The sequence below is a fragment of the Alnus glutinosa genome, chromosome 8, assembly GCF_958979055.1.
Source record: "Alnus glutinosa chromosome 8, dhAlnGlut1.1, whole genome shotgun sequence".
Taxonomy (NCBI): domain Eukaryota; kingdom Viridiplantae; phylum Streptophyta; class Magnoliopsida; order Fagales; family Betulaceae; genus Alnus; species Alnus glutinosa.
Genome location: NC_084893.1, coordinates 27,320,608 through 27,346,488, shown reverse-complemented (window position 1 = coordinate 27,346,488; position 25,881 = coordinate 27,320,608). Strand labels below are relative to the sequence as shown.

The following is a 25,881-nucleotide window of genomic DNA, read 5'->3' as shown; positions in this document are numbered from 1 at the left end:
GATGTACCATGTTGCCGAGTGGTCCAATATCCTAGAACCAGTGCCCTGGCTTTTCTCCTTTTACCCGAGTAGAAATGTGAAAAACCAAGTCAAACCAAAGAGCTTCATTTTGTATTTGCGTGTCATGTTCGAATTGTATTAAGACATTACTATAAAATTATATAGGTTAACCTTAATTCAATTTATTTAATTAAACAAGCTAGTCAGACTCTTCAACCTTAATTAACCTGCTAATTTCTTGTTGGCCTTTCGTGTCGGGTTCAATTTAGATCAACTCTAATTCGACCAATTTAATTAAACAGATTATACCCTTCAATCCTAATCCATTAATTGTGTGTCCGGTTTGTGTCGAACGAATTCAAAAGTTGCTTGAAAAATTGCCAACCCTAACGAAACCTGTTCCCAAATATCACAGAATTTTCCAGGCCAGTTGCCAAATTCCCAATAGCCACCCTGGGTTTGCCTTGTAAATGATTTTTTTCTAGGATAATTTCTTTTTCTAGATATAACCATAGTAAAAAGGTGCCAAACCAAGCCTGTATCCACTCAGCATATCAGCAAATAAGATATAAGACAACAGCCAAAAAGTGCTGTATATAGCGCCTAAAATGGTACACCATGAAGTTTTAGCGCAAAACTAGCTCTCTCTCTCACCTCTAAATTCCTCTCACTCTCCCAAACCCTCCTCTCTTGTGGGTCATCCTGGAGAGACCCTCCAATTCCATGCTCGATCAACCTCAGCCCTACCGCCACCGCCGCCATTGCCGCCTCTCTTTTCTCTCTCAGAAGCTCAGAAAAAAGCAAAGCTCACATATTTGCATGCAAGAACAACAAGTTTCCAATTCTGGTTTTTCCTTTGTCCTTGTCTTCTTTGTCATCAATCACAGCAAACCCATCAACACGTACTCAAGAACCCGACAAACAAAGTACATTGAAAAGGTTCCAAACCCCATCTTGGTCTTTAGAGAAAGAGAGAGTGATTTCTGTCTCTCACTGCATAGAACAAAATAATTAACACACAAAAAAAAAAAAGGAAAAAAGAAAACAGTGACAAATCTGTAGAGAAAATCCAGAGGGCCCACTATAATCAAAATCCCAGAAGAAAAAATTAAAAAAAAAAAAGAAAAAAAGTAGAGAGCAATAATAAAGTAACCAACTGATCTAATATATATATATATATATATATATATCTATTATCTATATAGTAAAGTAGCCCTATGAACAAAGCCGTGTTTGGCCACTGGAACATCGATCTTAGCTGTGTAAGCCATATATGTTGGCAATGACACCCAAGAGCAACAACACTACCACCGGTGGTCCACAAAGCGATGGGTCCACGGGTTCGAGCGTGGGGACCGGAGGTGGGGCCGAGGGTGGTGGGGTGGCGCTGAAGAAGGGCCCTTGGACGGCCGTGGAGGACGCGATCCTAACGGAGTACGTGAGGAAGCACGGTGAGGGAAACTGGAACTCGGTGCAGAGGAACACCGGCCTGGCGCGCTGCGGCAAGAGCTGCCGGCTCCGATGGGCCAACCACCTCAGGCCCAATCTCAAGAAGGGTGCCTTCTCTCCCGAGGAGGAGAGGCTCATCCTTGAGCTCCACGCTAAGTACGGGAACAAATGGGCTCGCATGGCCGCTCAGGTACATTTCTATACATATATGTGAAACATGTTTATTCAATTTTCAACATGAATTATTCATTTTTTTTTTTGTTCTTTCCTTTGGCTGTACGTTTTTGAATTTCTTCAGCTTTTTTTTTTTTTTTTGGAAGATATGTTGGGATGTGCTTTTAGGAAACAATGTTGTGGGTTTATGAAATTAATAGATAAAGATAGTGTGCTGATCATACATACGTACTGCTAGGCGCTAGCTCTTCCTTCCTGTGCTGTTTTTTGTCCTCAAGAAATTAAACATATGTTCGAAACTTCGAATGGTTTAATTTAATGCTTCACCTAACAAAAATGTTTCCTGATTTCTCTATCTTCTTGTCGCTCCGCTTATTCCAAAATAATTAATTCTGTACGGCAGTTACCTGGACGAACAGACAACGAAATCAAGAACTACTGGAACACCAGGGTGAAGCGGCGCCAACGTCAAGGCCTTCCTCTCTACCCGCAAGACATCCGACCATCCTCCCAATCCCAATCGCAATCTCAACCCACCACTCCGCCAACCCCCACAGCGCCGGGGACACCCACCACCCCAACCTCCCAAACCTTCCACTTCCACCACTCCCACCACCCTTCTTTCTCTCTCTCCCCCACCCCGCCGCCCCTCTCCCCCACCTCTCATCATCACCAACCCTTCTCCACACAACCCTTCACCGCCACCTCATCCTCCTCCTCCACCTTCACCTTCCAACGCCCCACTCCCATCCTGGGCGCCCCTTTTCGCTTCAAGCGCTACCGTGACTGCACTGGTTTCTCTCTGCCCATTTCGCCGGCACCGCAAAGCAATACACTGACCCAGTTGCCTGATATGACTTCCTTTCAGTTTCCGATGACTTTTAGCCACAGTACTTCGCCGCAGCTTCTGAGGACCCACTTGGAACTTGATCAAATGGTGTCCCCGGTATCGGCTTATTCGGTGAAACAGGAGCTCCCTTCGAACCAATTTTCGTCGCATCATCATCCTCCGGCCGAGACCTCGGAGATCACCATCGATATGGAGGTGAATGGGGCTGCCGGTCAGGGAGGTGGGAATGGGTTGTTGGAGGACTTGTTGGAGGAGGCTCAGGCATTGGCAGCGTCCAGCCACGTTTTGAGGAAACCAACTTCTTTGGAAGAGCAGAAGCGTGTGCTTGATGGGTTTAAGCATTGGGAGGGTTCAAGTTCCATTCATTGCCCTTCTGGTAAGTTTTCTTTCTAATTTGCTTAACCAGTTCTTACAATATATAATAGTATTAATAGTATCTACCATTAATAATTAGTGCATTTAATTGTTTTCGTTAGAACTGTGGGCGATTAGTGTATGATTGTTTAGGCTACAGGAATTTTAATGCATTTCTTCTGTTTCCCAAGTACTCTGTCTCTGTGTGTGCGAGGTTGGATAATTTTAGATGCATCAAATCAATTCCGGTTTTAGTGCTTTCAGTTGCATAAACTTTCTTTTGAACTTTAGACTAAAGATGCCTTTTCATTAACTCTCTCATTTATGCTTTGGATTTGATTTTAATGCTTGGAGTTTAGTCTCTCTCTCTCTCTCTGTGTCTCTCAGTTCAAGCTTTCAATGCTTTGAATCATCTGGTAGCAGATTCCATGAAATAGTTTTCGATTTAGTTTGCTGGCAGTATTGGTCAGGATTCAGGACTGATTATATCCAGAAAAAGGTCGAGTGTAAATAGCTAGCTAATTTTCTTTCAAGTTCATCAGGGTAGCCTGCTAAAATCAACTGCTCTCCTTTCGAGATTTTAGGACTTTTGCATGCATATGAAGGTAGGGGTAGATAAGCAAATGTTTGCACCCAAAGATAAGGCCTACCCCAGTTATAAATGTTATAATTATTGCTATTATCATTAATAGAAGAACACCAGTGTGATGCTTTCTTACTATATTTTTGGGTATGTAGGCGATGCTATGCTTTGCAATTTGCAGCATTCAAACACCAATTTAAGAGAACTCAAAAAAAAAAAAAAAAAAATTAAGTAGCTCCCTGTCCCTGCTGTGTTAAATTTATTTGACCTAAAGATTATAAAATCATATAATCTAGGAAAGAAATGAGAACAAGAAAGAGAGGCAGAATTAAGGTGGTTCAGATTATAACTTATGTTCATACGTTAAAGCCTTTTGGTTATATATATATACATATTTTTTTTTTCCTTTATTATTTGATTGTATACAAACTTTATTTATAAAAAAAGAATATGAACGTTATACGTTTATTTTAATTTTATATTAATAACAATAAATTTAATTTACACAAATCATCTTGTAACTTTTGTCGATCGATCTCTTGAGTACTTGTAACTCTTGTCTTAATAAATATCAAGAAATTAAATAATCAAAACTAAGTAATATTGTTTAATTAACAAGTCCATTTTTATGAATGCAGTAGTGAAAGCAGAGGAAGGAGGAGGAGTTCAGCTCAACTCCATGCAAGAAGACTTGTCGAAGCTGCTGAATAATGTTATCCCTTCCACCATGCAGGTCCCAGATTGGTACAGCGACAGTGGGGAAATCTCAAACGGGCAATCTTCAGGTGTCACAGATGAAAATATGGGCATGGACATGCAGCATATAGCAGCTTCATTGTTTCCTCTTGCCGCCACTACAGACCACGGCAGAACCCCTGGCTCCTGCTCTTGGGACAACTTGCCTGGAATTTGCTAAGATTGTTTGATTTAATAACCATAATAAATAAAAGTGAAAGGCTTTAAAGTCAATACGGGGTTTAATTTCTTGTTTGATCTTTCTTTTTTGTCTCTGGGTTTCGACGGGGTTTGTTTTTTATAGTTATTGTTTCTTTCATTCTTCTGAGCATAAAAACATGGCAGAATTATAAATTATAAATTATCATTTATCGAGAACATATATATATTTATATATTTAATTTATTTGCATAGACATGTATATATTGATGATGTTTAATCGAATACTTCCTCGATCTTATAGCCATTACTAAAGGATCAAAGTTAGCATGTTAATTAGCAGAAGGATTGTTGCAGTGTTCATGAGATATTGATCAAGATCGATCGAACTATTCTAAATTTAGCAGAAGGGTTTGTCATCTTTACTGCAAAAATCTTCAAAAGAAGTTGGATTAGGCTGTCAAAACTGGACATAATGGTAGCTTCCCAAAGAGGCCGGAAGCTTCTCTGACTTTAAGGCATAACAATCTAATGACTAGCCACAAAAAGAGGTGCTTCCCTCTCCTTCTTGCCTTTCTTCTCCCCTCCTCCTCCTTTCCTCCTTTGATTATGCCTCTTTTAGGCTCCTATCCTGCTAGGATTTTCTCTAGCCTTATCTGCCTATTTGGAGGCCCTTTATTTGCTTTCTTTACCATCAAGACAACTTTCATCAGCCATCTCTCTCTTCCACCATGTCTTCCCCTGAACTTGGATAAGATCTCGGGTTAAATTTTTTGAAGCTAGATTTACGTTTCTCTGCTAGATTTAGCATGACATGCGCTTCTCCATCGTGTTCCTCATTGTCTCCCGCCTTCTTCAACACCAGCTGCGACTTCTCCTAACATCCACGTACCGGAGTGTGGCTTGCACGTGTCAACGAGTGAATTTCATCTGCTGACTCGTGGTGGCTACGTTCCTCCACCCAGCCTTCCCTTGCTTCTGCAGTGGGTTATTTGCAGTAGCCCTCGGCGTCCTCTGTTGGAAAGAGGTCTTCAAGTACTAGCGCATGGTCTTCATGTGCCGGTGCCGGCGACGGCGACGTTTAGCCATGCTTGTGACCTCAGTTCATCCGTTCCGATGCTGTGATGATTGTGTTTTGTTATTTTTGTATTTTTAGGCTTTCTGTTATTATGTTGTTTTTTATTTTCTGTATCTTCTTAGTGTTGCTTGTAGTTGTTATCCAACAGGTGTTTGGGTAGAGTTCGCCAGGACCCTATCTACGCCTTGTTTAACCGCCTTTACTGGCGGCCTTGATTCTTGGCAAATGCCAAGAATCAATAGGACTGCATCATTTATTTGATGCATTTTCTCTTAATTTCTGCTTTCTCTGTTGTCTCTGTTGCTTATTGTTGGGTTGTCTAGCCATAATTTGTTGTTTTTAATTGTAATTTTTCTTCATTTACTTATAATAATAATAATAATAATAATAATAATAATAAAATAATCTCATGACTAATTAAGTTGTCTGGGGATTGGTCCATGCACCATACGTGTACAGATTTGGTGCTCAACCCCAAGCACACCTTATTTTATGCCTTCGATGCACCATTAATTAGTGACTAAATTGTAGATTTTTGCTTCACTTCCTCCTTAATTTGGTTGGATAGAATATATGATATTATTTTGTCTTAGGTTTATATTCTTTATAGTATAATCACCTAGCTTTTAAGTACCATACTTATCTTTATCAGTACCTATCCGGCTCGGCTACCCCAAATCTCTTACCAATAAAAGTCATTAAAATATAATCAAAGAATAAGAGTACAATGTAGTTCTATCCGGCTCTTTCGATGGATAGAGTTTTTCAACACCGAATCTCTCGTAAATATTTGTCTTTATTTCTTCCGCTTCCTCTTTCATTAATTTTCCATTTTACAAAACTTCTTCAGGGTGAATTTGTGTTTGTTGCTCTCTCTCTCTCTCTGTGTGAACCTATGAATTAATCATGCCTTTGTGAATACAGTCTGGCTCATTCTTAGAGTTATTGCTTGCCCTTACTTGTTTGAAGGTTATTCAAGCAATGGGGCCGGCCGGCGGGTTGATCATTGGCTTTTTCTTGATAATTGGCTTTTGCTTTCTCCTTCTGTAGAATATTGTTGGGATTTTGTCCCACATATTAAATGCTCAAATATAGGCAAGTTTGCATCTTTTTCCCTTTTTGTGTGTGGGGGTAAGGATGACATTTTCTTTTGATTTAGTGTATTAATTTGACATGTGATCTTAGAGCATTTACATGCTCTATTAAAAATGCATGTGACAATCACATGTTTTAATAATACGTATCAGTTTAATAGATTTGTCCTCCAACCTAATTTGAAAGAAAACTTTAAAGATATGTTATTTTGCATACTCAACTGACGTGACATGCTCAATCTACCCTTAGATCAATCTTAATTAAAATGAAAAAAAAATAATTTTGAAATGTGAATTGAGCATGCCACATCAGCTGAGTATGCTGAAAGAATGTAAAATAACATTACTCAAAACATTATCCTTCGAATTAAGAGCCGTTGACATTATGTAGTTTTTTTTTTGCCAAATTTTATGTAGTTTTATTTGGAAAAACCTTGAAACTATGTAATATATATGAATCACATTTTCAATAGGCTCACCAGATTTTATTAGCCGAAATAGTTAAAAATTACTTTCTTTTTTTTTTTTAATTTTTTTTATTTTAGCTATTCACTTTGACTATTTCATTAAATATTTTTTTTCAAAGATTTCTTTATTTTTTTTCTCTAACATTTATATTTTTGAATGTTTGTCTTTTCCTAACAGTATATTCTAACGGTCATATTTTTGTTAATTTGTTTTTATTTTAACAGTCATATTTTTGAATATTTGTCTTATCATAACGGTCATATTTTTTAAAATTTATATTTTCCCAATGGTCATATTTATGAAAATTTGTATTTTTTTATTTTTTTTTCCCCCAACGGTCATATTTTTCAACAAAGTGATATGCTTTCAATATAAACGTTGAGAAGCGAAGCGTGAAAAATGAACGTTTGCTTTGAGTGTGAAAGAGAAATAAGAAAGGGGAGAAATTTTATTATTATTATTATTTTTTAGTGAACCGTATTCATCAAAGTTGGTGAGTATTGTTCACTTACTATACAAAAACTACCGTCTTGTTGAGGCTAGGCTATTGGGAACAGCTTTTTGTGATTTTTAGTATTTTACTCACTAAAGTAGTTAAAAAAAAAAACTATTTTATTGAGTCTACTAAAAATACTCCGAGGTTCTGGTTTTTGATCCTCAAAAACTACTTTAGACATCCTATGTGCTAAACCATCAAGGCGCCCACTGCATGCATGCTCTCCGCCATCTGTTTTCCATTGCAAAAGAGTCATGATTTTTCCTAAGAAAAGCAAAAACTCTTTCATTATATTGTTGGACCAGTTGGCCAGCCACCGTCACTACCGATTAAGCTTATAACTTGCTCACTACTTTCTTGTAATCTTGAAACACATCTTCTCTCACATAAATATCCTGAGCTGGAATGCTGGATCTAGTATTTAAGGAGTGTGTTGTTAGGATACTATAATATTTTTTTTAATATATGTATATAAACGTGGCACTCATGTGAGTCATGTGGACTGTCACGATAAGTCGATAACGGATAAATAATTAAATTTGCTTGTCAACTTGGAAGTCACCGCAAACGGAGTTGAGAGTCGGGATGACAACTTGGAAGTCGCCTTCCGAAATGAAGTTCGGCAGGATTAGGGTGGCTGGCAGTTCGGCCGCTAAGAGAGCTGCCAGAGCCTCTCCTGTCTTGGGGTCACAAGGAGGACTCAGAGATAGAACAAAGCTTGGATTATACATGTAATATGTCCTGAGGAGTCACCGCAATGCACCGGGAAATTATTACGAATGGTTGTCCAAGTTAATCCTGAAAACATTGGCTAGTCCATCGGGTTGGAGGATTTAGTCCTCCGGGCTGCATGATGCTCCAGAGAGATCTTTATTTGTCTGGCCAGGGAGATAGCTTCTGGTATTAAGCTTTCACAAGCCGAAGAGGCAAAAATCTGAACAAGATAAACATCTTGCTTGAGAATTTGATACAAGTTTTTCCTCCAAGGTCCTGATGGAAAGTAGATTCAAAATCACATAAACAAATCATACCATCAAGTTTGCCAAGTTTCAAATAATATATTCAAGAAGTTTGGAAACACAAATGCAACACAGGCATCCACCCTAAAGGGTCATCATTATACAATTATAGGTCTACAAGAAAATTTATTGCAAGAGCAAGGAGAAACCACATTATATTTACTGCATAAACTTGAAGTCTTGAACCGAGTTCTTAAGAGAGAGCCTCAAAGTTGCCAAGTTGGGATGAAGTAATAAGAGCTGACAGCAAAGAATGTACATAATCTCAATCTGAGTCTTAAAAGCTTTATTTACATATATAATTCAGCTTGACAGCACTCAGAAAGATCCGAAAGTGTTCTCGCCACTATACGTCATGTAAAGGAAACCATCCTCATCTTTGTTTTCCTCGTAGATAGCAGACATCATGGCAGCTGCAATAAAATAAAATATAAAATACATGTAAATTAAGTAGATATAGGAGCAAATATTACAAGAATATATATAGCGGAAGGAACTAAAAAGAGAATTCCGACCAGTTGGTGGCAAGATGTTCTTGACAAAGATAAATATAGCCTTCTCGGCACTGAGCTTTATCCTCTTCCGGACTACATATACAAACTGCCCAACAGTCAGATCAGCAGGAACCAGATATCTGCATTCATCAGACAAAAAAGCTTAAATTCACCTTCTACATTGTAAACACTACATAATATTTCTTTTAAGCGTACTCATGATATTTTTGATAAGTAAATTAGTACAATTGACAAAAAGAATATAAGAAGTTCGGTAAGCAGATTAGTCGACAGAGATCGAAGAGATCTCACGACAACCGGCCAGTAAACTTCTCCCTGATGATTGATTTGGCTACAGCCACTTTGGCAAATCAAGATCAAGGGTACTGATCGAATATGTCACCCTTCCCTTGGTACATGTAGCCTCACCCAATAAATCAATGGGTTAGAACTTCGAACTTAGAACAAGAAGCTAATGAGAAAAGAGAGAGCGAAAGTGGTTATACTCATGATATTGCATTTCATCATTGGATATACTGATATATCTGCAGTATATGGTTATAACATATCAAATAATATGTTGCAGCCACACGAAATATTTATTGAGACACCCTGCAGTCATATGACGTACCCCTACATGACACTTGCACTCTCTCTACTTCACAGAAGCAGCCCTCTCTCTCCCTCTCTGATTACTGAGGCCTCTTTCCTCTTTTCACCATCCACTGGAGTGAGAGAGAGAGAGAGAGAGAGAGAGAGAGAGAGAGGGGAGGGGGGGGGGGGGGGGGGGGGGGGGCTTTCTCTCAAGCACAGGAAACGGAGAGTCCAAGATTGGCAATGCCTAACAGGCTTAAAAGGTTATATTCAACAACCAAACCCAAAAAAAAAAAGAAAAAAGAAAAAAGAAAAAAGAAAAAAAGAAAGAAAAGGGAAAACAGCAAAAACATGGCAAAATATTGAATTTTTGGATTGTTTCAAGAGACCTAACCTGTTAGAAGACATAATGTAATGATAATCTCAGCAACAACCACATTTGAAATAAATAAGGGAATTTAAAACTAAAATAAGAATTTGACTAACTTCTTCTTGTCAATGTCAGGTATGTCACTTCGTTCAGCCTTCTCCACAATAACCTAAATAGCACAAGAAAATCTATGAAAAGAAGAATAGAAGATAAACATTATGCGTAAGACATTAAATAAACATGTGCTTGAAAATGAGATATGGACTTCATACCGGTATTCTATCAGGATACTTCTCCCTGATTCGAGAAGCTTCTGCCTGCCTCCTTTCTAGCATGTAGACAAAAATGCAAAATATTTGTAACAAATAAGAACATGAGTATGCTTTGTAAAGAATTTCACCTATCTCTGAACCAATCTAAAAAAAATAGTTAGAGTCTTTACTAAGGTACGCTAATACATCTCAGAAACAGAGAGAGTTGGGAAAATATGAATGATGGCTAAGAAAATGGGTCTTCCTATTTCCAAGCGACAATTTCAGTGAAGTTTTCTATTATTAGTCCCCTTACAGTCTCATTCCTTGACACCTATAACAGTTCATTTAAATCTCTCAGGATTCGCCACATTTTATATCAAATAATACCTCCAATGGCAACCATATTTTTACTTACATAAAACTTTATTTTTTAAGTTGCAATTTCTTGATGAAAAAATCATTGCCTGCCCTTGACTTAAATGGATGATGGAAGAAGCATACCCGGGTAGACTTCCAGAGCTTTTTGTGTCACATAATGGAAAGACAAAAAATTCTGGCACTTCATCTCTTAGGCAAGCACAAATAACATAAATTCCCCAAAAGGCTGCCTCCCATTATTTTACTTCTACTTTTCAATTTGCAAACAAAATATATACTACCTTTTTTTAAAAAAAATTTATCCAGGTTTGTCATAGGGTGGAAAGGCAATCGAACATTGACAACAGATCTAGATTGTTGGCAAGTCAAAATCCAATATAAAAACAAAAAAAAATTGAACTATACAAAACCAAATAGATAAACAACAATGAGAAAGCCCTTGAGAGAACTCTCATGTAATAGGACTTTCAAACCCACTAATCACCAACATCACAACAAACGAGATCAAACCAGTGAAAAGACTCAAATTAAAATGACAAACTTACCCATATAACTAGTCTATGAAGAATGCATGAGAAAAGAATTGCGGAACTAATACCATATCTCGATACAAAACACACTACAATTATTCATGACAGGTTACCACTCGCCAAGTATCAAAAGACATGCCTTCTTCCCATCAAACAACACGCATATGTGGTTCCACAAGTACAAGTATGCTCCACAAGTTTCATAAATCAGCCTTCATACAATGAAATAGGCACTTCTTCTAAATTAAAATTTTAAATCACCAAAAACCCAAATCATAACATCAAAAAATGTGCACAAGAAAAGGAAAAAGGAAACACATTTCTAATATATTCCAAAACAGTAACAATTTCGAATTCCTAAAAACAAATCTCATATAGTCCATACATCCACCTAACAAGCAATAGAACATCAATCATTTTCCAAACCCAGATAAAAAAAAACTGAGAATTCCACAACATCAATCACAATTTCCTTGCAATGAAAAAGAAAAAGAAAAAGAAGCAAAGCACAGAGAGAGAACCAAGGGGATGTTCGAGCTTGAAGGAGCTTTTGGCCATGGCTAGGAACTCTCTCTCTCTTTCTCTGCTACTGCTTTGCTAACACAGCTGAGTTTCAATTACATAAGAAATGGAAAAAAGATGTTAGGGTTTTTGAGAACTACACAACATAGGGAATGATTGGAAGAGAACCAAATATGAAAATCAATTACCAGGGAGTGTCTGCAAAAGCAAGAAAAGGAAAAGATTTCAAAGAATCTTGAGCTGGTGAAATTCTGAGAGCGACAGAAAGAGGATTCGAATTCGAAGAAACAGAGAAATTAATCGCCTTCGTGTGAAAAGCTCCCGATTAGGATGTCATTTTCCTTTCCCTTTCCCTTTCCCTTTCGTCGTTGTAACAGTAAGAATCTAATAAAAACGCTGCCGTTTAAGGCAGAACCCTCTTTCTTCTCACATTCTTTGCAAGCCCACATGGGCTTGAAGGCCGTGGCTTGAGCCATATAGCCAGCTTAAATGGGCTAACTTTCGTTGGGTAAGGCCCATACAATTACGGTTGAAGCCCAGTTTGACATGGCCAAGGCCCAAACATGGAGCCCACGTGCAACAGTTAAGCGAATGTGTCTCATTGGGTTATTTTTTTTTTTTTTTTTTTTGACATGTCCACACAAGAGGGGAGAGAGGGGGGATTCGAACTAGTGACCTCCGCTTCATGAGGCGTGGTCCCAAGCCGATTGAGCTACTATTTGGAACGTTGTTCCATTGGGTTATTTGCTACGGTCCTTTTCTACTCGATTATGGTAAAATGAATTTCCAAATAATCTAATAATAGCCAAAAACTGATTGAGAAAGTATTATAAAAAACTTGGGATCTATTTGGTAACCTTTATAAAAAAACCATATTCGCTCCTCAAACTCTAAAAACTCTTCTAAAATATGAGTTGTTCAAACAAATTTTAAAATGTAGCTTCCCACCACTAGTACACTTTTTTTTAAATAAAAGAAAAGAAAAACACTTTTCATTAAATACTTCTATAAAAAAAAAATACAAAACATTTATCAAAAAATAATTATCATGAAAACGTCTCGTGACCCTTCAATGCCTTCCATGAACTTCTAGTAGCCCTCTTTCGGTCGCTAGGAACATCTGACAACCATCATGAACTTATGATGGCCTTGCGGTGGCAGTTAGGAACGTTTGTCAGCCCCGCAGTGATTGCCCTGAACTTTTGACGACCCCGTTATGACGCAATGATCTTTTGAAGGCCACTTTGTGGGGCCGCTATGAACTTTCGGCAGCCTTGCGGTGGCCAACAATAATGTCTAGTGGCCATAACAAATTTCTAGGGACACCACGATGGTCGTCAAGAATGTCTCATATCTGTCGCCATGAACTTCTAGTAGCAACACCATGAACTTCCATCAGAGGTTGCCTTGAAGTTCTGACGGTCCCGTTGTGGGCGCCTTGAACTTTAGGTATTCCTATGGTGGCCGCCTACATGTTAAGTGGACTCGCGGTGGAACTTGTGGAAATGACTAGTTAAGTTAATGAGAAAAGTTCAATACCAAAAACTTGATAACATAATAGTACTATTCAGTATTTTAGTTTAAATTTTGTTCATAAGCATGCATGTCTTGTTTTAAGAGAAATGGTACACACATCCTACTCTCAAACTCTCTGACGTGGTAGTGAAAATCACTATATATAGATCTCGAATGAATCACTATTATTAAGAAAAATGTTTGTCATAGCTCTCTAATTAAAGACCAAATTATGGTAAAATTATTTAATTTCAAGAAATTAAAACCACTAGACAATGATAGTTTGCAAAATAAAATTGCCCTAATCTTGAAGTTTTTCTCAAACATGATATTTATTTGATTCTTTAGATTTATTTTCATAACCAAATGTTTTAAATGAAGTTTCACAAATAAAAGAAAGTATTCCAATTCACATACTAAATTATATAAACAGACTAGCTTCTTTTCCAAATGTATGTACCATTTACAGAATTTTATTAACAATACTTGTTAATATAATTTCTGTAAAAAGAAAATTTTCAAATTTAAAATTGATAAATCCTAATTAAGATCAACAATGCCACAAAAAATAAGTGAACGAACCATATTAAAAATTAAAACTTGAATATAAAAACTTAATATTAAAGTTAAAATTAATATTATTTAACTAATATTTAAATATAATAAAAAGTTTCATACAACCCACATATAAGATTGACATGTGTTCCATGTCATGTGAGAAGCACATGTTGTTTTAATAGTATGTGCTTTTCACATGAAAGACACATGTCACTTTTATATGTGAGTTGTATAAAATTTTCTACAAATTAATTTATACCAAAATTTATTGTCCATAAAAACATTTCACTTAAATTTATTGCTATTAAACCTCAAAATTTATTAAGTCGGCCCTTCTCGTCGGCTTGCCTTACCAGCCATTTTTCGGTCATTAGTGCGTCACACATTGCGCACTCTATGGGCAAGTGTGAAAATAGAAGGAGAAGGGGAAAGAGGCAACAAAGTGACATGCTTTTTTGTGGGGTAGGTGAGATGGGCCGTGGAAGGTTTCCTCTAGCTTTCTCAAGCTTTTTGACATGGTGGTTTGAGTTAGGTACAAAACATCCATTTATCTCCACGTTGCAAGCTACAACACCAAGTATTTGATTGGACCTTTTTTGTTTTCTTTTTTCCTAAGCAAAAAGGTAGGCGGAGAGATTAACGGTAGCGTTTTATCTGGATGTGATGATAATAACACCTACTCGCTGAGAGCCATATAAGAAAAACCTAGGCCGTAGAATCCAGACGCTCCCTTAAGTGTTTGATTGCACTTTGAAACTCACCAAGTTACTTTGTAAGCAAACGAATTACTTAATAATAATAATAATAAAAAACCCTAATAGGAGTTTTTCTCTTTTTCTTTCTTTTAGTAGCACTTTTGGTGGGGTGCTCCTGAGTTCTATGCTTTTAAGAAGCTCATGAATAAGTGATACGGTGATACTCCAAGAAGTTAGTTCGATAAAATCATAAAGATATTCATTAAGTGTTAAGTTGAACTTTATAATCGATTTTATAGGGAACTTTAATTACAAGTTTGACTAATAATACTTCAAATTTATGTTTATTTCTTTGTAAACACAGTAATTTCTTCAACCGCATGAGATCCAGTTTGGCTTTCTAAATATCCCTTATTATTTTTATTGAAAAGCACAAATATACTATCCATTTGAGCCCAACTACATGAGTATTAAGCTCTTTCTTCTTCCACCTCTTTAGAAGAAAGGGCAGGAGGCTCAAACATGCTAAAAGTCCTAAAAGCTGAGATTACAGCTAGAGCAATGAAGCAGCAAAGAGCCAAGCCATGGAGAACTAAGGCTAGCTTCATTCTACTGCAAAACATTCCATAGTAACTGCAGGCTTCACTCCATGAGACTCCCCTGCTACCATTGTAAGCTAAGTAGAGTATCTCCAACACTGCAGCCCCAGATGTGACCATCAAGTAAGCTACAACCTGCACCAATAAATAAGAAAAATCATTTTAAAAAATATTTTACGCCAAAACAAAAGAGATTATATGAAGAAAGAAATTCCTCGAACGGAGTGGAGGTAACTAGACCTGATCAGAGACAAAGAAGAGCCAAGCTTTCGTTACTAAGCACCTGATCCAGGAGGAAATAGCAGCAATAAAAGCGTAACCAGCACAAATAGCACTGATGCAAACCATGTACCTATAAAACAACTCAATCAGAAGGTGTTAAATAACTAGAGAATAGAAGCCTTGAACTGAATACTGTATTTCTGTACACTGTAACTCTGTACAGAAAGGCTAGGGCCTATTTATCTGGAACAAAGACAATATGAATAAATCATGAGAGCATGGAAGGAAATATTCCTTACTTGAGGCCAAGAAGATTGGAGAACTCTAGTTTCCCATAGCTGCTGTTATCCTGCTGGTTTGTTACGGTTAGCCAAATGGTTGCAGCACTAAGAGGAATCACGCAGACCCTAAGAGAACAGTCAAGGAACCTGAGCAGTGGGAGGCTGTCATTGGAGGTGGCCGTTGCATTAGCATCAACATCTCTTCTCATTCTTGAATAAAGGAAAGGCCACTTCGCTTTTAACACTAACAGCAACCGAGGTTCAGAGAGATCTTGTTGAACTGAAACGTACGTGGTTGCGGGGATAGAAATAATCTTCTTCTGGTGTGAAAGGGAAAGGGAAAGGGCCGGCTGTGAGAATGTGAATTGATATGTTATAAACTTATATCTATAGACTATAGCCTTTATAGTGGAGGAGTGAGAAGTAGTGGGCTTTGCCTTTTTCTTGTTTGGAATTATCTAGTAGAAATCCATCATTGTTTCCACATGGTTTCAAGAATCATTTTTTAGCATTTCAAAACACAAAAGAAGGCTCTGGCAGCTTTGGTTTTTCTTTCTCCACGTCCAAGCCTTAGAGCATTCACATTTTTGGCTGGCTAGCCCCGTAGTAAAATTTGGGTGAATAAGCACCGACACCTAGCTAGTTTTTTTAGCAAAAAGATTGCCGAGCTGCTATGGTGCGGTGCTCACTAATCAAATGTAGTTAATGTTAAAGTATTAGACATCATCAAGAGATACATGGTCTAGGTATTTTATAAGTTATGGACATTTCTACTCTCTTAAGGCGTCTTTTGAAAGTAAGTAAGGCTCATGGACTTTTACATAGTATCAGAGCTAAGTTTTTTGGATGATGACGGACCTTTCTCTCCCTATGTTGAACACGTGTTTAGTCAAAAGTTGCCACACGTGAGATGACGTGTTATCGCTAAGAGATATATGACTTAGACACTTTATAAGCCATGTATATCCCTCCTCTCTCAAAGCATCTTTTGAGAGTGAGTAAGGTTCATAGACTTTTACTTATATATATATATATATATATATATATATATATATATATATATATATGTATATCATTCCCTTTTTTCTCAATTTTTTTTTTTTTTTTTGTTGCTCTATTTTTTCCTTTGCTCTCCGCTCTCTTTCTTTCTCTCCTCTTAAGCATACTCCCACTCTCTACACGATTTTTTAAATATTTGACAGTTAGAAAAGACAAATTTTAAAAATTATAATTGTTAGGAAGAATATGACCGTTGAGAAGAGACGAAATTTTAAAAATATGACCATTAGAAAAATGTGATTTTTTTAAGCTAAAATTGAAAAGAAACTTGCTGAGCCGGATGTGAATACTCTTAGACATTGTATATATGAGCTGACATAGTGCGACAATTGACCAATGCAACTATTGATTCAAATTTTTGGTTTTGGAGGTTGACCCTAGTTTGGGACTCCAGAACTCGGTTTTGTTTGTTTCGATGTAGAATGTTTTTTATTGGAGGATATTTTCGGTAGAAAATCATTTTAGCTTCTAAAAGATAGGCCTAAGAAGTTCTACATGTCTACGTGAGTTGGAGAAGATTGGTATTTTCTTAAATTTTTCATAAAGCTCTCACCCAACCCTTCACAAAATAGCTAGAGAACAATTATCATTAAGAATATTGTAATAATACACCTACTTAGCAAGCCAAAGCTACGGCTAATGGTGGTGTAAATGCTTACAAACTAGTCAACAATTTCTCAATTTTGCAGTTCAACTCGATCTCTTAATTCGTGGAGCTTTTCACTCGATTACAGTGTGAATTTTGGTTTTGGTGAAGACCAACCTACTTAAAAAGTAATGACGTGTAGCAAAAGCATATATATATATATATAAAGGGAAATAAAGTAAAGAGAAGAAAAGAACCCATGAGGAGTGTCATGGATAGGTATATGAATGTGTTATGTCACGGAGTATGACCCTTTCCATTTCAAGTGAAATGGAAAAGATTTATTTTACGGTTAAAATTTTGTTTTGTTGCATTTAACAATGTACATGATATCTAACAGTGTACATAGTATCATATCATTTAAGCAGTGTGACCATATGTACGAAATTAAGACGATCTTGCAGAGCAAAGGTGCTAATAATAAAACTTTTGCAACTTCTACAATTAATGACTAAAAAGACCGGCAACAATTGCTATGTTTTATATAAGAGCAATGTTACTATTCATACCCATTTCACACCAATTGACATGAAGTGTTTTAAATGGTCTTTTATTTCTGCCACTTAAAACATGCCCTAATGTAAAATGAATGTGAAAAGTAACATTAATCTTTCATGTAAATAACAAGTTAGGTACGTTAGTTCAAGATCCCATCTATTCGGTGGAGTCATGAGTCAACTTAAAAGACATGCAATCAAGACGTGCTTGGTGAAGCTTCAGCATCAAGGAAAGAGATAATCATAAGATTGGATATATTCATCATCATTTTACATGTAACAATGAAAAGGGAACAAAAGCTATCAAAAGTTCAACAGAAAAATTCACTAATGAATTTGGCAATGGGCAGCAGATGCTAGCCCAAATAGACGCTTATTATGGAGCCACATTAGCCACCAAACTTACAAATTGGCCGTCCAAGCAATTAAAGAATGACTACTACAATCTCTTTCTCTTTTAGGTCTGCTATTGGGTCTCTCTCCTAATCTAAAATGGAGTAGAATCGCAGGAAAAGAAACCAACCTGCAAAGCCCCCCTCCCCTTCGTCTGTATCCATCACATTTACATCTTGATAATGCTACAAATATTTTCTAAAACAGACTTGATGCCATGCATTTGGCTCCTCCTGAGTTTGGAAGAACTATTATCTCTCAGAACTCTGCAGTCCATAAAGCATTCTCTCCTTCTCCACACCGCCGGTGAACCTCCTTGATCCTCTCAGCAGACTTGCAAATCCCACTGCAGGTCCAATCAAAAGAAGCAACGCAGACGTTGCCAGCCTGAGCCTTCCACTCGCAATCTGTGGTAACAATTGGGAACAAGAATTTCAAGTTACACATTCTGTCTGTACAATCACACACCATTTCTTCTGTCCCCTCTTGCACCATGCACAGACAAGCAAGCATGTCAACCAAACACACACGCAAGCGCACCACTAAACAAAGACAAGGCGGTGGCATGCTCCATTGTGATTTTTTTGTTTTTTACTAACCTCAAGCTAGAATTAGACTTTGATCGTAGTATGTGTTCAAACTTTGAATCAGAGGAACCAAAACCTAGGATTTCGTGATAAGCCTCTACAAAAGGGATGTGGGATTAACTGCAATTACTTGCCCAAAGGAGTGAGGTAGGGGATCGAATTGCAGCCCCCTGTGAGAGAGGGCACCCAGTTGCTAAGGTAGTAGGCTCCCTCACATCCCCCTGCCCAAATACAGCACGCTAAAAAATTTCCCAAGATCCCAATTGTAGGGAATCCTGGTTCCTACAAAAGGCCACTAGTTAAGTCGTATCTGACATGGTTGTACAGGGTTTATAATCAACCTAATGCTGTACCAGAATAGGGGTGCCTAAGAACCTAGTCTTAAAAAACGTGACAGTCAGTTCTATTTATTAAGTACTGATCTATGCTTTCATGTAGGACATTTATTCTCTTAATCACATGAGGATATGAATGGACAGTACAGTTTCTCTAATGTTCCCATACAGTGGGTCTCTTCCGAGCGTGGAACAACTAATGTGTAGGATGTGGCAGGCTGCATTGTAGTAACATGCATTCCAGGAGTTTATCCAATTTATCCCAATTATGGCATGCCACATCATTTAATGTGCTGCACTCTTCTAACTAAACGCACTGAGGTGTCTCAGTATTCCCCTATTGTGCTTATTCAATGGCAATTCTAATAAACCTCTGGGGACGTTACGGGGAAAATATATTGGTCACTGATGGGAAATTAGGGAAGTAAAAGACATGATGATAGAGCTGCTTAGTAAATGATCCACTGTGACCAGAAACTGTAGCAGTCTATGTAAGTCAGATGCTTGATTACCTTCATTTGTTTTTGAAAACAAACCAAAATAATTGTCACAGAAACCTTAGTAACACCAAACACGTGCAGACCCATAGATGGCTAAATTTATGAAATTACCAGGTGGTGTACCGCAACATAATCTCCGGTCATCAATATGCTCTGCATCCAATCCAAGGAACCATGAACCCAAGGAAACATCCTCATTAGCATACTTGTGTAGCACGTGCCTATTTGATTACCGTTTCAAGAGAAACGAGTTAGTGTAGATGAACTTTGGGAAAAAATATTAGCAACTTTCCTTCATAATAAGACATGGGAACTTACTGGTTGATTGATATATAAGTAGCCAAATTTTTTGAAATAGCATATAGCTGCCCTGTAGCATGACGGAAATACTTGTTTCCTTCCTCGCCAAATTTCCAATACTCAGGTTCATGGTATCTTACTCCCCTGTTGATAAAGAACAACAGGAAGAAGTGTTATAATTTCTAAATGTCTACCTATTGAACAAACTTCAAGATCGGCTTACTTTTGAGCAAGGACTGGACCAGATTTCATGCATCCAATGTACACCCTGGGCTTTGACCGGTGTCTAGCCAAAGTTGCTCCAAGTGTTGCTGCGAAAACATGATTCAATGTAAGATAACATCGTCAAAGACAAAAACATGATTTTTCCATGGCAACTGGAACATAATCAACCCATAAGGACATCAACATCTAGCAGCCTCTTAAACAAACTTCACATTTGAATTCCATTCTGAGGAAGAAGAATTAGACTATGCCGATTATAAACTTTGATGAGTCATTTTTGGTTTCTATTGCAGCAAACCAACAAAGTGTTTCTTGTAATTATGTCCATGTAAAGACACTGCTTTGCATCACATTATAGTCATCCCAAAAAGACTGTAAAGCTTTAATGTGTGGCTACTTTTATGGATACAAACTACAGAGAGAAGCTTTGATTTGCAGAATTACATGAACAATTTTTTACTCAAGATTTATTCAGAAAAAAAAAAAACCACTGTGTAAATAAATATTTAATTTAAACTTCTACATGCACACAGCATGAGTCAAGGTTGGTAAATACATTACATCTTTACCTATATTTACATGTACATCATCATCAACTTTGACATAGAAATCCGCATCCCACAAAGCAACAGCAGTTGCAAAGTATGTCTTCGTCTTGGCTGACAATTCAAGGTAACCTTCAACATGGTCCTGTTCCCATGAAATTTATAAAGACAAAACAGTGCAATTAGCTGTTTCTTAAGGTCAACACAAACTGAAGATTTTAGTGTCAAATAAAAGATCAGCATGGATAGTTGAAAAGAACAAAGAGAAAATCACTACCAGCCTCAAGAGATCCCCATGCTTTTTGTCCTCAGCTTCAACAGCTCTATCAAGGATACCGCCTGATGTAGCACTGGCAATAGAATAGACAAAGAGAGGGATAATAATCAAACTCCATACACGTAACAATCTATGAAAAACGCTAGCCACATCTGCGCTATCACTCTAAAAGAACTAATCAATTTGAATCTTTCATAGAATTACTTATAAAGCCTAGTCTCACCGAATAAGGAACCAAACTTGGTACCAATGAGTGTCTTTATAATCACCCACTGTATGTGAGCTACTCATCTTCCTAATGTGGGACTGAGATGTTACAATCTTCCCTCCTTAAATCTTTGATGTTCTTGTCAGGGCCACTTCATACAGTGCCTCAGCACCACATGGTGTTACTAGGTTCCTCTGATACCATTTATAACAACCTAAGGAAAACATTAGCCATATCTACGCTATCACTCCAAAACGACTAGTCAATTTTAAGTTTTCCTAAAATCACTTATAAAGCTCAGTCTCACCTAATAAAGAATCAATATGGAGCTTAACACCCATGAGTGTCTTTATAATCCACCCATTCTATGTGGGCTACTCATCCTCCTAATGTGGAACTGAGGGTTTACAATCCAATAAAATATCAAGAGTTTCAAAAATGTAGAGTGCTATATACGAATCAATACTTATGTAAACAATAGGAGATACATCATGCGAGTACATGTGACCATACAACCAATGGTCTGACATAGGGGTGTTAAAAAATGAGATATTAGATATAAAGAGCAAAAAAGAAATAATATTTTTCTAGACTCAATAACTCCTTCCTCTGAGGAAGGGAGTGCAGACACAAACACAAACACTGATAAACACGTATATAATGACCTATGACACTAATGTTAGAGCCCAAAAGATGTCTGGTGTGTCTACTTGATAAGTTTTCCTGACACAATGGGAAAATCAAGGACTAAAATAGGGATAATGTGTTTTAATAAATCAATACAAAGTTATATATGTCTAAGAGATCAGTTTGTATCTCTAACAGTAAATTTTTAAAATCCTTTGGGCTTTAACTCAAGTGGTAAATGGAGAGGTGGGATTGGCTTAGATCTCAAGTTCAATCTTGCGAAGGACCTCTGGCGTTCAAACATAAGGAATTGGTCTTTCTCACACATCTTAATGCTAAAACCTGTTGCTTCCCCATATTTCATTTCACATCTAGTTAAGCATCTTATTTTCTTAGTGCTTAAAATATACTGTAAAGAATAGTACCAATTTATCTAATTATTTGAACTTCACTAATCATTTGATCTTTAGAAATTTTGCATTAGATCAATAGATCTTTCACATACCTTTTAATCAGTCAGAGACTGAAAGCATAAGATTTTTAATTAGATTACAAAATTGGCAATGTATATTGTTAGTGTCCTTTACAACTCCAGAAATTCATGACCAAATTCCCAACCCTTGGATCTCATCATCCTGGAAACAAGTCCTTTTCCTCAAAATGAATCCAGTGACTCAATTGAAAATGCTTCCTTGCTCGATTAAGCACCAAAGGACAGTCGCTGTGCTATACCAAAAAGGCTTATTTAGGTTCTTTGCGAAGTTGAGTTTATTAACTTGTATAAACAGAAAAACTTTCGGTAAAATTAACTACTAGAAAGTAAGGATATTCCCCAGATGACGTGTGAATGTATGACAGAAACTTGAAAAAAAAATCATTTCTTGTCCAAGTACTTTTTTCTTTGCCAAGAGAGATTATAGGAGACTGCATCTATGCCATGATTGAGATAGTGGCAAGACAAAGAATCAAGTTCGATGATCTTCTTCATCAAAAGACCATAAAGTTCATGAACTTAATAAAGAATACAAGCTTTACAATTGATAAAGTACCCACCTGTGACCTATTACAAACCGAATTACAATTCCCTTCTCTTCCTCAAGCTTCTTTCTTTTATCACCTGTTTTTCATATTAAAAAGGAAGTCACAGTTGACCAAAATTCAATAAAAAATTGGAAAAACAGAAAACAAAGACTAATAAAGATGTGGGTAACCAATCCACATACCTTGAGGCATCCAAGTAGCACGAACTGAATCTCTTCGCTTGCGGCTGCTAAAAGCAGTATTGATCCCTACAACCATCAAGTATTTTCTTTTCCCACTTAATTCGGAAATTTTATGATCTTCTGCTATGGGAGAACCGTTGAGTATAGATTCCTGTGTAGCTCTTGCAGCAGCTAATTCCATCTCCAAATTTGAAATTGTTTTATCCAATGCACTGCATTTTGTACACAGCCAAAGATTAGCCTTTCAATGTTCCATAGAAATCTCGATATAAGAAGCTTCAAAAATCAATATACTTACTGTATAGCATTGTGAGTCTTTGAAACTTCCCCTAGAATGTTTTCGGAGTCACGCTTTACATCCTTCTAATGAAAACCAAACACCACCAACATGTTAATAAGCCAAAAACCTTTTGGTGAAGGTGCTAAAAAGCTTTTAAAAAATAAAAGTAAAAATAAATAAATAACAGAAAAGACATATTTATAACTTTTTAGTTGTTATTACCTCAATAGATAGTAACAAAAAAGTTTCAAACAAATATACTCACAGTTGTTGAATCACAACCCTCTGAAACTAAATTTAGCTTTTCATCTTCAATCTTTGTTGTCCTTGATATACCTTTAACTTCAGGCACTGTCCACATTCTGTAACCAGCATATCTTAATTATTGTTAGAATACATACGGAAATAAATTACAATGTAAAACCTAATAATGTTTTTATGAGCAACAATGATTCTATTGATATGAAAAGAAATTCAAGTGAAGCACCCTTCCAAAGGAAGCTATTTTTATACTTATCAAACCCTTGCCAACTAAAGTGCACATCTATCACCATCTTTGGCATTACCAATTGAATAGCAACAAAGACAACATATGATAATTCGCCCGTGAAAGAGCAATGAAGCAACAGGTGATCCACAAATTCTCTACTACCTTTACACATGCAACCCCAATCTACGAAAACAACTTTGTCACTTCCATTAACATGTATTCAGTGGGTAACAAAGTTCGTAAAGAAAGTATATACTTAGAAAATTCTGAAATGTTAGGAGATAGACAATAGTGAAGGATGTTGGTCACCAATCATGATCATAATATGTTCTAATAATTAGTGCATTAGAATCAAAGTGATGTCTTTAATCACTCTTATCTGGGTTGTTTTGATATGCACTAAACAGAAACTTATATCCTGAGTTCCACTTTATGGAAGACAACCCAATCAGCCGGTAAAGGTCTGCCAGACAAGCCATAAGAACACCAATAAAGGCATTGACTACTGAGCATAGAGGTATTATGTAAAGATGATACTCATCTAGTAGCATACAATTTCGTTAACATACCCCCCAGCCATTTTTTATTCATAATGACTATGAGCCCTTATTGCAGGCCATGCTCCTGAACCAGCTGCTTTATGTTTTGTACCAACAATTAAGAATTGAGCGTCTAAAAGTTCAATTCAATGTATTCCATCAGCCCTTATGCTTCAGAATATCAATGGGGTCTCTTTCAGCATTAGGTTCCTACAAGACCTTAATCAAAATAAAGTGGGACTGTGGGAAAGTGAAAATAAGAGTAGAGCGGGGATGGGGAGCTGGTTCAATAACAGCTAGCCCCAATCACATAGCTTCATACTAACAAAAAGCAAGTGAGAAGACGAAGGCAGAGTATTCAGACAAGTGACATAGGCGACACAAACTTCAACTGACTCTCGTTGATGACCGTAATATCTGAATTCAAGCACCAGCAATGGCAAAAACAAGTAAAACTTAAAAGTAACTCGATTCGGATACTAAATTCAGATCTATCCCATTCCTAAAATTGGAATTAACAAAACAGACCTACCGTAATTTCAACAACGGAACAAGCTTCGTGTACTAATTGTACTTTTCTGAATCGCTCCCCAGCATAAACACTAGATAAAGATAATCTTAAATTACAAAAAACCACTACATCTAAGTTCAGAAACTCTCATCACCACATCAATCCTTTACAAACTACTGCCAAACCAATCATTGATGCACATTATCCTAAAGAGCCATCAAAACCCATCATCAGAATTCCCTAAAACCAAAAAATTTAAAAAATTTGGAGACAAACAAAGCTACCTACTTCGCCAAACTGCACATACAAGCTAGTAATCGAAAACAAAGTTACATATTAAATTGGAAATTCAAATCAGAAAGTAAATATGAGAAACAATACTACCTATCAGAGAAGAGCATCCCAGCACAGAAGCATCCAATACAAAGCAGTAGAGTCCATCTCCGAGACACCACACTCTTCGAAGCTGGCTCTACTCCTCTGCTCTTCCAAGCCATCGTGCTCTCTTCTTCTCTTCTCTTTTTACCCAATCAAAAACTAAATTAAACCAAAACCCATCTCAAATCCCAAGTCAACTAACCCAATTGACCCTGATTCAGATCAAAGTAAACCCCTTTCTTCACAAACTCACAGCTCTGGACACAGAATATGGCTCGCTCTCTCTCTCTCTCTAGGATGTTCGGGTGTGTCGGTCTATCTGTCTGTCTGTCTATATGTCTCTCTCAAATGTAGTTGCAGAGAAGGTGGAGGTGCGTGGAATTGAGGAGAGTAGAAGACCCAACAACAGTGTCGATGAATATAATGTATTAAATTACTTGACCGACATTAACAAACTCCTCTCCTGTTCCAAGTCCTCTGACACCCATTTGTACGTTTGCCAATTTCCATACTAACATCTTTGTAATAATTTTTTTTGTCCCTCCACATATTTCAGCTCAAGACACACGTCGTGACTCTCACCAGTCACCAGTCTTCCATTTTAAAGAGCATTCATGTGAGATTTTTTTTTTTTTTTTTTAAATTATTATGATTATTGTTTTGTATTCTTTTTTTTTATTATTGTTTTCAAAATTGCCAACAAAAAAAAAAAAGGTTTTTTCTCTTCGATTTTCGTTTTTCTAATTTTTTTGTTTTTAAATATTTATTTTTTAGTTGGGTTGAAAAAAAA

The 25,881-nt window shown here is 37.0% G+C and overlaps 4 protein-coding genes and 1 non-coding gene across 5 annotated transcripts; 1 reads left to right on the top strand and 4 right to left on the bottom strand.

Moving 5' to 3' along the window:
* Window positions 1-1,239: 1,239 nt before the first annotated feature.
* Window positions 1,240-4,515, top strand: LOC133875893 (transcription factor MYB97). The gene is made up of 3 exons (XM_062314157.1): window positions 1,240-1,639; window positions 2,027-2,849; window positions 4,049-4,515. Exons 1-3 carry the CDS (start codon window positions 1,274-1,276, stop codon window positions 4,324-4,326), a joined length of 1,467 nt encoding a protein of 488 aa, XP_062170141.1. The 5' UTR covers window positions 1,240-1,273; the 3' UTR covers window positions 4,327-4,515.
* Window positions 4,516-8,468: 3,953 nt separating this feature from the next.
* Window positions 8,469-11,974, bottom strand: LOC133875835 (autophagy-related protein 8C-like). Its single transcript, XM_062314078.1, has 6 exons — window positions 11,790-11,974; window positions 11,601-11,685; window positions 10,190-10,245; window positions 10,034-10,086; window positions 8,975-9,093; window positions 8,469-8,872 (listed from the first exon to the last, which is right to left on the bottom strand). Exons 2-6 carry the CDS (start codon window positions 11,635-11,637, stop codon window positions 8,778-8,780), a joined length of 360 nt encoding a protein of 119 aa, XP_062170062.1. The 5' UTR covers window positions 11,638-11,685; window positions 11,790-11,974; the 3' UTR covers window positions 8,469-8,777.
* LOC133876613 (small nucleolar RNA snoR109) lies at window positions 9,212-9,314 on the bottom strand. The gene has a single exon (XR_009901600.1). It is a non-coding gene; the product is annotated as a small nucleolar RNA snoR109 (small nucleolar RNA).
* Window positions 11,975-14,760: 2,786 nt separating the features above from the next.
* Window positions 14,761-15,851, bottom strand: LOC133875557 (CASP-like protein 2D1). Its single transcript, XM_062313727.1, has 3 exons — window positions 15,490-15,851; window positions 15,209-15,320; window positions 14,761-15,103 (listed from the first exon to the last, which is right to left on the bottom strand). Exons 1-3 carry the CDS (start codon window positions 15,678-15,680, stop codon window positions 14,840-14,842), a joined length of 567 nt encoding a protein of 188 aa, XP_062169711.1. The 5' UTR covers window positions 15,681-15,851; the 3' UTR covers window positions 14,761-14,839.
* A 2,047-nt stretch (window positions 15,852-17,898) lies between these two features.
* On the bottom strand, window positions 17,899-25,559 carry LOC133875315 (probable beta-1,3-galactosyltransferase 3). The gene is made up of 11 exons (XM_062313411.1): window positions 25,098-25,559; window positions 23,439-23,535; window positions 23,192-23,256; window positions 22,894-23,105; window positions 22,724-22,787; window positions 20,836-20,908; window positions 20,583-20,703; window positions 20,012-20,099; window positions 19,807-19,932; window positions 19,600-19,709; window positions 17,899-18,473 (listed from the first exon to the last, which is right to left on the bottom strand). The coding sequence occupies exons 1-11, from the start codon at window positions 25,208-25,210 to the stop codon at window positions 18,325-18,327; spliced, it is 1,218 nt and encodes a 405-aa protein (XP_062169395.1). The 5' UTR covers window positions 25,211-25,559; the 3' UTR covers window positions 17,899-18,324.
* Between the last annotated feature and the right edge of the window lie 322 nt (window positions 25,560-25,881).

What these genes read in the sequence shown, in the direction of transcription:
- LOC133875893 (XM_062314157.1), top strand. Translation starts at nt 1,274, where the DNA reads ATGTTGGCAATGACACCCAAGAGCAACAACACTACCACCGGTGGTCCA. An exon ending in GGGCTCGCATGGCCGCTCAG is followed by an intron (nt 1,640 to 2,026) that starts GTACATTTCTAT and finishes TCTGTACGGCAG; the next exon opens with TTACCTGGACGAACAGACAA. An exon ending in TTCCATTCATTGCCCTTCTG is followed by an intron (nt 2,850 to 4,048) that starts GTAAGTTTTCTT and finishes TTATGAATGCAG; the next exon opens with TAGTGAAAGCAGAGGAAGGA.
- LOC133875835 (XM_062314078.1), bottom strand. Translation starts at nt 11,637, where the DNA reads ATGGCCAAAAGCTCCTTCAAGCTCGAACATCCCCTTG. An exon ending in AGTATCCTGATAGAATACCG is followed by an intron (nt 10,087 to 10,189) that starts GTATGAAGTCCA and finishes TGTGCTATTTAG; the next exon opens with GTTATTGTGGAGAAGGCTGA. An exon ending in GAACATCTTGCCACCAACTG is followed by an intron (nt 8,873 to 8,974) that starts GTCGGAATTCTC and finishes ATTTTATTGCAG; the next exon opens with CTGCCATGATGTCTGCTATC.
- LOC133875557 (XM_062313727.1), bottom strand. Translation starts at nt 15,680, where the DNA reads ATGAGAAGAGATGTTGATGCTAATGCAACGGCCACCTCCAATGACAGC. An exon ending in TCCAATCTTCTTGGCCTCAA is followed by an intron (nt 15,321 to 15,489) that starts GTAAGGAATATT and finishes GTTGTTTTATAG; the next exon opens with GTACATGGTTTGCATCAGTG. An exon ending in TCTTCTTTGTCTCTGATCAG is followed by an intron (nt 15,104 to 15,208) that starts GTCTAGTTACCT and finishes TTATTGGTGCAG; the next exon opens with GTTGTAGCTTACTTGATGGT.
- LOC133875315 (XM_062313411.1), bottom strand. Translation starts at nt 25,210, where the DNA reads ATGGCTTGGAAGAGCAGAGGAGTAGAGCCAGCTTCGAAGAGTGTGGTG. An exon ending in CGGTTTGTAATAGGTCACAG is followed by an intron (nt 20,909 to 22,723) that starts GTGGGTACTTTA and finishes TTCTATTGCCAG; the next exon opens with TGCTACATCAGGCGGTATCC. An exon ending in ATGGGGATCTCTTGAGGCTG is followed by an intron (nt 20,704 to 20,835) that starts GTAGTGATTTTC and finishes TCATGGGAACAG; the next exon opens with GACCATGTTGAAGGTTACCT.